Raw genomic sequence first — 11,624 nt, 5'->3', positions numbered from 1 at the left:
AATTAAACATTTTATCTGAGTTTGTAACGTAAAAATAACGTTACAAAACTCAGATAAAATGTTTAATTTGCAACCAAAAGGATAAATTCTCGACCAAGAAGATTAAAGTTCTACCGAAAAGACGAATTTTAAACAAAATACATCAATTAAAAAAAAAGATTTAATTCGAAAGTCAGAAACATGAATTATGTACAAGTCTTATTTTTAGTAGTTATTTTATTTATATATTTCTTTATTTCAAAGTAGTTATAAGCAGAAGTAACGTTACGAACTCTTTAGAGCCTAAAGCCAATAAGAAAAGCAACTATATTTTTGGTTCGGAATTCACCTCGTTTCGTTAAAAATTATACTATTTGGTTTCAAATTAATTACTTTGTTGAAAATGCCACTATATAAATATATAAATTTTTTAATCTGACAATTTAACTATTCGGTTACAAATTTAATTATTTTGTTGAAAGTGTAAATATTTGGTTACAACGTCATCTTATTTCGTACAAAATTCAACTATTTGATTCAAAGTTGAAATACTTTGTTAACATTTTTTGTATTGAAGATTGATATCTGTCTTTGAAAATTGAACTATTCCATTTTTAGAAAATTATACTTTTGGACTCTTTTGTTGAAAATTCATCATTTTATTGGAAAATTCATCACTAGTCGAAAATGTCAAAACATATTTCTAATAGAATATTGATATTTTCTAGTATAAAATTATTATTTGATTCAAATGAAAATTCATGTATTACGTTGAAGGTTCTTCTTCTGTGGTAAAAATTTAATCTTTAATCCTTTTCGTTGAAAATCCAAATGTTCCGTGAAAAATGAATCTGTTTTGGTTGAGGATGCAACTATTTTCTTAAAAATATATTCTTTTATTGAAAAATAAAATACTTTGTTCGAAATTTAACTATTTATAAAAAATTGATAGAATTGATGAATCATTTTCATTGAAAATTGATCTGTTTTACTGTTTTGTACAAAACTCGTCCGTTCGTCTTGAAAGTTGAACAGTTTAGTAAAAAAAAATATTTGGTTGTAAATTAACTTTTTAGTTGAAAATTCAACTATTTAGTTTAAAATTCGTATTTTTTAAATAGAAAATTCATCTATGTGTTAGGGGATTAAACTATTTTATAAAAATTTATCTTTTGGTAGAAAATTCAACGTTTCTAGTAAGAAAGTCATCTTTTTGGCTTGAAAATGATCTTTTTTGTTGAAAATTTAACTTTCCGTGTCGAAAATTCTTATTTCTTCTAAAAATTTGATTTTTTTTTTGTAAATTTCTACCAATTAGTTGCACCCTGTAGTCATCTTTCTTGGTTGAATATTTATCTTACTTGGTTGAAAATTCATCAGTTTATACATAAAGTTTATGTATTAGACAATTTGTTGTTCAGCCCAAAATCAATTTGAAAAATTGAATTTTTTAATTTCACTTACATGACTATGGTAAAGGACGATTTTTAACGATACGTTTCTCGAAAAATATTAACCTTTTCCATCTTCTTTTTCTACATATCTATAGAGCTTCATTAACTATCGAAAGTATACTTTCTTATTGTTTTATTTCTTCAATAATTCGAATTTTTAGAACATTTTTTTTGCTCTATGAACGTTCATACTATGAAAATGTACAATTTTGAAAGCCTGTTAGTGAGTTAAATTTTCACTTTTTCAAGAATTACAAATTTAGTATTTTTAGAATAAAATGTAGAATATTGTTCAGTTTCAAATTTTAATCTTTCAAAAATATACAATAGAGAAATCAAGACCTGAATAGTCAAATAATTTTTAATTAATTACTTTTAAAAATAAATAATTGCAGGAAGTAGCTTGATAAATTCAAAAATTTCAAATCTTTATTTTATTTTTTATTTATTTTATTTAAAATTATAATTTTAAATTATAATAATAAATTTTTATTTTATTTTAACTCTTTTAAATGAACTTTCTTAGCGCTCTCGGATTAATAGTTTTTCTTATTTAAATTGCTCAAAAGTAATTATTAACATGCATTTTTTGTCTTATTTACAAGATTTTATAAACTAGAATAGGTTTCGATACAAAAAATGGATTTTTGAGCTCTAATTTCAAAATATATCAATTAAAAGTGATTATAGCGATATACTATAATCATCAATTTTTGCTTAAGGATTCATAAATTCAATATAATCACTCAATCATGTATTCCATAACAATCATAGATTTTTTCGCAGCGTACGTCAAATCTTGATGGGAAATCTTTAAACCTATAAAAAAAGGTTTCAAATATGATAAAATAATGATCACTTGAAGATAAAGAAATAAAACAATCAATTTTGAAACATGATTTTAAAATGTATTTTTCACTATTTTATAAAAGTGACATAAAAATCGAAGTAAATACAGACTTAAAGACAGAATTTTGAATTTTAAACACTGCTGACGTAGATTTCTTCGTACTTTGAAGTAGATAACACGTATTGGAAGACGAGGAAAAAGTGGAAAAGGTATAAGCATTTTCATAATTTATTAGCAATGTCACGATGGGTACATGATGACTGTGAGCAGCAGTTGCAATATAAAAGCCAAGAAGAAGCCCGCCTATAAATTCAAAGAAAAATATTATTTAAAAATATATGTTGGTTGTAGTATTACAAAAAGTGTACAAGCAATAGAAATAATTAAAATTTAAGAAATTTAAATGATTGTCCGAATTTGGTCGTTAGATTCTTGATTTTATTTTCAGGAATTCTTCACATTAATAGAAATAATTCAATTTTAATTTTTTGAAACAAAAGCCCCGGTCAAACTTTACTTCTTAGTGTACTGAACTCCCGATATAAGACCAGTTTCGAGCATGGCTTGCCTCGGTGTTGATCCCAAATCGAGGGGATCCACACATAAACAGACAGGGTCGAATGAACCATTTCTGTTAGATTTGAATTTGAACGCATGACTTAACCTGATGCGACTAACGCGTTGAGAATGCCGCCCTCGAGCTGTTTGTCACGCTTGACTGAGCACATCCTCTCTTTTGGCCCCACGGCTCCTCTCATCACGAAATTGCGAAGTCCATCAACTATAGGAATATCGTAAACGGGGAGGGGTCTTATATCGGGAGATAAGTGTGTACATTTTTATTATTTTATTGAAGGTAATTTTCATTCAAGATTATTTTTTTATAAAAGCCATAATAACTCTCAAAATAACAGATTTTGTCTATGAAAATATGGAATTTACACTTTTTGCAATAAGTGCTTACTAATTAAAAATCATTCAAGATACCTCATTCATTTTTAAATCAGGTGCCGTTCCTTTACCAATGTTGCAATGAGAGGTTTCGCAACATGCTATACAAGCATAAAGTTTTGTGCGTTCACCAATTACAATACAGCCTGGCTCACATTTATTTGTGCAATTTCTCTGTAAGGCCCACATAATTGGCTTGGAGGTTTGATTTTCGTTACTCGTTGTATACGAAAATCGTTTTACCTAATAAATATTTCGAATTATTTAAATTTCTTATTTAAATTTATATGAAATATATAGTTTAATTAATGATAATGAAGATAACAATATAGATCAAATCTGAGTCATGGTGGAGAACAAAATCAATCTGGTTTGGGTTTGATTTGAATCAAAGTCCAATTCATTGTTAACATCATTAGGTGTTTTAGTTTACAATTCATAGGATTGCGATTCACTTTCAACTGGATGGCGTTTATTTTAAACCAGAATACGGTTTATTTTCAAAGTAATCACGGTTTCTCATTTTAATCCAGTCAATGAAGGATTGAGAACAAAATTCGGAAAAGTAGCATTTTTTTCATAGATCCGTTAGGGATGACTTTATAAAGATACTGTAACAATTACATGTTTTTCAAAATAACCTGCGAACAGTTGATTTTAGGTAGAATATGGTCATGTAAAAAAATGTTCACAATTTTATAGTGCACAAAAAAGGTTCTAACTCTTGTAGATGTATTATCAATGGCTACGCTATAAAATTCGATTAGCTGTACAATTGTACAGTTTCTGATCAAATAAAGTAAATACTGAAAATATCCGAGAAAGATTGAGTCCTAATGGCAAAAATTGAGAGCGGGGTAGCAATTTTTTTAAATTGGTCACTGTAGGCGCTTGCGCCTACAAAAGAAGGCGATAGAAGGTATTTTCCCTATTAAGATGGAAGTAAGTCGTTCAAAACTCCTCCTTTCATACTTTTTCTCTCTTATTCTCCCTGAATTCCCCTACTTCCCCTTTCCACCCTATTTCTCCTCCACGCATTTCAACCATGGCTCCCCCCCCCCTGGTGAAACTTGTTCCTCATCTAATTCCCCCTCTCCCACATCCCCCGCATTTTCCTATTCTTCCTTTACCCCCCTCGTTTCCCCTCATTCCGCTTCGTTCCGCTCGCCATGGTTCCCCTATTTATCATCCCCTTATTTCCCACTACTTCTGTTATTTCCCCTCCGCCATCTCCTTTTGAGACCCCTATCACTCCTCACTGCAATACTCCTTACTTCCGCACTCTCCTATCCCTTCATTTCTCCTTACTTCCACTACTTTCCTTCCCGTTATTTCCCCTACCTTCAATCCTCTTTTAAGCTGTAAGTTGAGTATTGTGAGTTAGTAGTTCTCCACACTTTTTCTCCTTGAAAAAAGAAGTTTTATGGATTTTTTTTACAAAATGATCGAAAAAAGCTTGCTTATCTAATTTTAATAACATTATTTTATCTTTATAACATTATTACTATGTTGTATTGTAAAATTACTAAACTATAAGGCACTGAATAGAATTACGGAATTTCTCATAAAATTAAGTAATCAAATATATCGCTAGGGCTAGTTTTACGGAATTTTATGTGAAGTTAGCCATGGACGAGCTAGAAAAGTGTTTACTCATACGGAAAATTACGCAACGGAGGATACTTTTGAAATTTTAACGTTATAAAATATAATACTGGTATATGGATTGTAACATGTACGTTATAATGTGAGTGTAACAGATCAGAACTTTTTTTTATCTTCTTCCCTGAAAGCTATTACGTAATTTATGGATGACCCCTTACCTTAAAATGGTTTGGTTTCATAGTAAAACCAATGGTCCAGTTAATTAAAAAAAAACAGGGTTTACAACATTTTAAATTACTCTATTTCGATTCGAGTCATTCTTTAAACAGGAACCAATTTTTAGTTTATGTTGAATGGGATATGGTTTATTTTGAACCAAATTTTGGTTTAATTTCAACTGATTTGGATAATTTTTGTACCAAAATACAGTTCAAAACGTAGGCGGCCATTTTGAACTTTTTTTAAACTCTGTATTATCCCTAAAGATTCATAAATATTCTCACCATACATATTCTTTTATCATCCGTGCACTTTTGTACTAGTGATGTATTATTTTTCGATAACTCTTCACATTTCTCACCATCTTCCATAGTGTCGCATTGAAAACACCAAAGATCGTTCACTTTTTCGGTAGCTGCATGGGTTTTATGTTCTTTCGTAGTCAGCTGTCCTAAAAAAATAATTCAGAATCACTACTTAATTAAGTATAAAGTTATGGGTTCAATACAATCTTTTAGGGTTTCGTAGCTCCTAACAAAAACACTTATACAGTGAAACCTCTCCCTAACGGACCCTCACGGGGAACGACTTTCTGTCCGCTTAGAAGAGGTGTCCGCCCAAGAGAGGCTCCCACTGCAGAGAGTGAATTGCTGAACAGTAATATGTTTATGTGTATATATAATAATATTATTAACTATTTATTTATAATTAATTCAGTAAATAATTACTAATAATTATTGATAAATTCATAAGTGAAGTAAATGGTTAAAAAAGTAAAATAAATGAAATAATAAAAAAATTAAAATAAATAAATAAATGAAATAAATGAATTGAATAAAAAATAAAATTCATTAAAAAATAAAATAAATAACAAACAAATAATTCAAATAAAATAAATGAAAAATAAAATGCATAAACAAATAGAATATATGACAAAAATATTAATAAATTTAATGAATGAAAAAATAAAATAAATGAAAAAATAATAAAGTGAATGAAAAAACAAAATGAATAATTACTTAAAAGTTCTGGTAACGAAACAATTACATTTATCCCTGCCCCTATGTCTGCCATCAAGCTAATGAGTCAGGTTGTATTGAAACTGTCCGTCTCGTGAAGGTAAATAGTGTCCGTGTCCGGTATAGACGGATATTCCACGACCTTGGGTCGGGGAATCACGTTAAGTGTCCGTAAACAGAGGTGTCCGCTCTGGAGAGGTGTCTTAAGTAGAGGTTTCACTGTAGTTTTAGTCAGCTGTCCGTCCGTCCGTCATACTTTTTTCTTAGGAGGAGAAGTGTGGGGAAATAATCAGAGGGAAAGTAAAGGGAAATGAGGATTGTGGAAGTGAGTGGAAATGAGCGAAAGGCACTTGAAAAAAGTGAATGGAAGTGTGGAGAAGTGAGGGAGAGGAATATATGGCTGGTTAAGGGAAGTAGGGGAGAGGACTGTTACAGGAGCTAGTGCGGTGAGTAGACAGTAGACCAATAAAGAGTTTGGTTAAGGAGGGGAAACGAAGGGTGAAGTGAGAGAAGGGAAGTAGGGTCTATTGTTTTTCGCCTCAAATGATATAATTATAAAACCGAATTTTGTGGAAAGTTTTGTTAAACTAAGTTATTGCGGTGAGTGACAAAGCCCTCAATGTTTCAGTGACTATTTTTTTTAAATATGAGACTTCCCAAGACATTCACACTAATATAAAGTTTCAGTCAACTTTTTCTCGTCCTATCGTCAGACTGAGCACAATATTTATATTATTTTTAGAGTCATATTTCCTCTTATTCTCTTTTATAGAATTATTTTTGTTCAAGTTCTTTTATCATTAGTGCTTCTAATTCGAACCACAATTTGTAAAAAATTGTAACTTGCACTACAAATTCGGAACAAATCAGTTTTGGCGGATTGAAATAATCCGTTTTTAAATAAAATGAATATAATTAATTTTTCTTTTTTGATAAATATTTACTATAAAAAGTAAATATGAATAAAGTTTGCAAATACAGCTTTTATTAAATTTAAATTTGTTTTATTATAACTAAATCTATATCAGACGAGTAAAAAGGTAAGACTTAAGACGGTAGCGTGGAACTAATTATTTAATCATAAACTCTTCTTACAAATAATTGATTCAATATGTAGTAGAAGAAAATGATTAAAATTGTTTTAATAATCAGTTTAAAATTATGTAACACGGTAATAAATATTAATAAAATATGAAAATATCAGATTTTTGACATTTTAGTTTAACTACAAATATTTTCCATAAAGTAAATTTTTATCTGCAATTAGTTAATGAATATTTTATTATTTGTTAGTATTTAGCAATATATTCAAATTAAAATTGTATATTTAGAAGTTTCGAAAACACGCAATAATCATCTTAAACTTAAATAGATTTCAAAAAATTTAAATCCAAATGATCAGAATGAAAAATTTGCTTAAGATTTCTGGGAAAGTTTAACGTGTTTTTGATTTTACAAAACATAGCTGAAGAAAATAATTAAAAAGATCCTCGAAACATTAAAAAATATGAGTTTGGGAATAAATGTCTTTCCCCGCATCAATTACCCAAAGATAAAGCCTCTCCGGACATTGCTTTCCCCATTTTCATGCATGTCTCCAATCATTTGCATGGCTTATAAGGTCTTACCTGGGCATCACTTACCCAGTAAAATATCAAGTGCAAGGCACTGTGGCATCGCCGGGCAAGGCTTCGTAGCGCAACACTTTGCCAGTGAAATATTAAGACAATGGCACTGTGGCATCGATGGACAAGTTTTCCCCTGATAAGCCTTCCCCTGACATCACTTTTCAACAGAAATATTACATACATGACAATGTGACATCGCCGAAAGAGCAAGACTTTCTGGGCATTTTTTCCATTGTAAAATATTAAAACCAAGGTACTGTGGCATCGACGGGTAACCCTTTTCCGGTCATCACTTTCTTAGTGAAAAATAAGAACAAGCGATTACAGCATCTATCAGCAAGTCTTCCTTGGCATCAATTCCCTAAAGAAGCCAAGTGAATTGTACTTAATATTTCACTGTGGAAGTGATGTCCGGGGAAGACTGGCCTGGTGATGCCACAGTACCTTGGTCTTGATATGTCACTGGGAAAGTGATACCTTGGAAAGATTTACCTGTCGATGCCATATTGTTAAGGTCTTAATATTTCACTGTGGAGGAGATGTTCGGGGAAGACTATCTCGACAAAGCCCTAGCCTCATGGTCATAATATTTTACTGCGAAAGGGATGTCCGAGCAAGACTTACACGACCACGTGACAATGTTGTGGTGATAATATTTGTTTGTTGAAGACATGCTCAGGGAAGGCCTACGGGTGTTGCCACAGTTCATAGTTCCTAATATTTTAGTTTGGAAATGATATCCAGGGAAGACTTTCTCGTAAATTCCACAGTCATGGAATTAATATTTTACTGGGGAATAGATGTCCGGGCAAGGCTAGTCCGTTGATAACATAGTATTATGGTTTTAATATTTTACTTGCAGAGTGATGCTCGGGGAAGTCTTGCCTGACCACGCAACAGGGTCGTGGTGTTAATATTTCTTTTCGAAATACATGCCTAGAGACGACTTGGCCGTCGATGCCACGGTGCATTGTACCTTATATTTCACTGGGGATGTGATGTCCAAGGAAGGCTTACACGGCGATGCCATAGTGCCTTGGTATCAATATTTCACAGGGTCAGAGATGTCTGAGGAAAGCTTGTCCTTCGATGCCATAGTCTCCTAGTCTTAACATTTTACTGTGAAAGTGGTGTCCGGGGAAGGCTTGTCTGAAGAAGACTTTGCCCGGTGACGCCACAAAGTCGTGGTGTTAATAATTCATTGAGGAAGTCATGCCCGGGGAAGGCTTGTGCGGAGAAAATTTGCTCATTGATGACACAGTGTCTTGGCCTTAATATTTCACTGGCGAAGTGATACCCGAGGCAGACTCGCCTGTTGGTGCCACACTGTCATTGATTTAATATTTCACTAGGGAAGGGATGCCCCAGGAAAGCTTGCCCGCCGACACTATAGTCGCATGGTGTTAATATTTGTCTGGGGAAGTGATGCGCAGGGAAACGCTTACCCAGGGAAGACTTACCCTTTGATGCCACAAGGTCGTAATTATAATAATTCTTTGGAGAAAACATGCATGGGGATGGCTTATCCGCCAATACCACAGTGTTTTAAACTTAATATCTTACTAGGGAAGTGCTGCCCAAGAAAGGCTTGCCTGTCGATGCTATAGTATCTTAGTATTAATATACTACTGGGACACTGATGCCGACAGAAGGCTGGCCTGTCGATGTTACGGTGACTTAGACTTAATATTTCACTGAAGAAGTCTCGCCTGGGGAAGAATAGCACAGCGACGCCACAGGGTCGTGATGTTAATATTTCTTTGGGGAAGAGATGCACCAAGAACACTTGCCTATCGGATGCCATAGTCCCTTGGTCTTAAGGCACTTCGTTAGGCTCGAAAATTATCCCATGTATTACCCAAAACAGCTTTTCTCCTACAATTCTGAATTGTATGATTTCATATTTTAACCACAGAATATAAATGCCTAAATACAGCCTTGGACAGAGAGCTTTTTTCGAAAAATGGCCTGGTTCTCGTTTTATTCCAATTAATTGAAAATTGATGCATTTTTTGCACCTGGGAAGTAGCGAACCGCCACCATGAGTGTATTCATGGTGAACATAGTTCAGGGAACCTCTAGAATCTAGATGGTTATGCAACAGCGGGTGGTCTAGAGTGTTATTTTTTCGACGATACTTCAAACATCGTAAACCCAAGCTCGAGCTTCGGATTTAGATTGAGTGCCTGTCATGCCTCACTCCACTCTCATATTGTTAGAGATTATAGTCGGTGTGAAGAAATTAAAAATCATCAAATTTTAAGGAATTTAATTTTAATATTCTGCATTCGGTTCATTACATAACGACGAGACGATTAAAAAAATGTAGAAGAAAATCGGTTTATCCGTTCAATTTCTGGATATACCTTTTATCTCTCTTCTCCGATTGTACGGCAAAAAATACTGAAAAAAGATGCTGTGTCCAGAATTGGAAACTGTTGAATCAGAAAAGTATGGAATTTACATTTATTTTATTTTCAATCTCTTATTTATTTCATTTATTCATTCATACATTTACTTATTTTTTATTTTCATTTCATTATTTTAACTTCATGGTGACAATTTTCAATTGAAAACTCTGCAATAATAGACAATCATTATTTTCCTATCTTTTTTCTTGAATCTTTATTTGTTTCTGATAGAACTGCTTGCGTCACAATGAATGTGCTCTTGGTCAGAATTAATCCTTTGCGGCATGGTGGGAATACCGTATTCCCACCTTTTTTCATATCGTTTTTTGCAATTTCAGAGTAGTTTTTATTGAATTTTACACAGGTTTTTTTTTTAATTTCATGGTCGCAAGATGATAGAAAATTGATATTTTTGTGCGAAGGGTATAAATTTTTAAATCATTTGTTAATACTTATAAACAAAGATGAAAAAAAGCCTTTTTTGTTGAAAAAATTCATTTTTGAAAAAACTTTTCATTATAATTGGTATACAGGGGTTTTTGGGGTCAGTGATCACGCATATGAATTCAGATTTTTGAAATTTAAAATGGTGGATCCAAGATGGCGCCCGAAATTCGGAATATTTTTGTATTTTTTACTGAAAATTGGTATACAGAGGTTTTCGGGGTCGCTGATCACGAATCTGAAATTAGACTTTGAAAATCCCAAATGACGGATACAATATGGCGGTCAAAATAATAAAGTTTTCTGGATTTTTTTAAAAATTAGTATCCAAGGACTTTTGGAGTCACTGATCACGAATCTGAATTCAGATTTTGAAAATTCAGAAAATTTGTACTAATCCATGTTTTAGTGATTTTGAATTTTCAAAATCTGAGTTTAGATTCGTAATCAGTGACCCAAAAAACCCCTATGTACCGATTTTCATGAAAACTCGTTTCCCTGAAAAATGTATGCCGAAAAGGGTTAATTAAATTTTTTGCTTCAAGATTCATATCTTGTGGTTCGATTGCCCAGTGGGCAAAAAAATTAAGGACGTCCTAGAGACATCTTTGGGACATCCCTAAGACGTCTTTTACAACATGTCTTTTGGACGACCTAGGGATGCTCTTAAAACGTCTAATGTCAGTACGAAAGACGTCCCGAGAATGTCCATGTCTTTAAAACGTCTTTAGGTCATCTTTAAGACGTTGAACATCTTATAGACATTAACTGGACTGACATAAGACGTACTAGGAACGTCCCAAAGACGTTCTTGGGACTTTCATAATTATGTGCCCACTGGGTGCATTGCTTTTCATTCAGAAAATTAAAATATTATTCACAGAAAGCGGAGAAGCCTATTTTTTTAGGTGGGGACCGAGCCATAGAATTGTAAAATTAATTGGCACAATGTGTAGAGTTTATATTATGTTAAAATTTAATACAAATTATTTATTCATTTCCAATCGTTATACAATATCGAGTGTTTGCGAAAGAAGTCCATACTAATAAATTTTATTTTCAAC

At 32.4% G+C, this 11,624-nt stretch overlaps 1 protein-coding gene across 3 annotated transcripts in view; it reads right to left on the bottom strand.

Annotated features, from left to right (window-relative positions):
- Positions 1 to 2,386: 2,386 nt before the first annotated feature.
- Positions 2,387 to 11,624, bottom strand: part of LOC117178300 — a 13,821-nt gene continuing 4,583 nt past the window's right edge. For all 3 annotated transcript variants that reach the window (XM_033369666.1, XM_033369667.1, XM_033369668.1), the window contains 3 exons: positions 5,343 to 5,509; positions 3,271 to 3,477; positions 2,387 to 2,586 (listed from right to left, as the gene is read on the bottom strand). In XM_033369666.1, the coding sequence (XP_033225557.1) occupies positions 2,524 to 2,586; positions 3,271 to 3,477; positions 5,343 to 5,509 (437 nt within the window). In that variant the 3' untranslated portion in view covers positions 2,387 to 2,523. The remainder of the gene's footprint in view (positions 2,587 to 3,270; positions 3,478 to 5,342; positions 5,510 to 11,624) is intronic.

This window comes from Belonocnema kinseyi, chromosome 8 (genome assembly GCF_010883055.1).
Source record: "Belonocnema kinseyi isolate 2016_QV_RU_SX_M_011 chromosome 8, B_treatae_v1, whole genome shotgun sequence".
Taxonomy (NCBI): domain Eukaryota; kingdom Metazoa; phylum Arthropoda; class Insecta; order Hymenoptera; family Cynipidae; genus Belonocnema; species Belonocnema kinseyi.
This window is presented reverse-complemented; position numbering and strand designations above follow the sequence as displayed.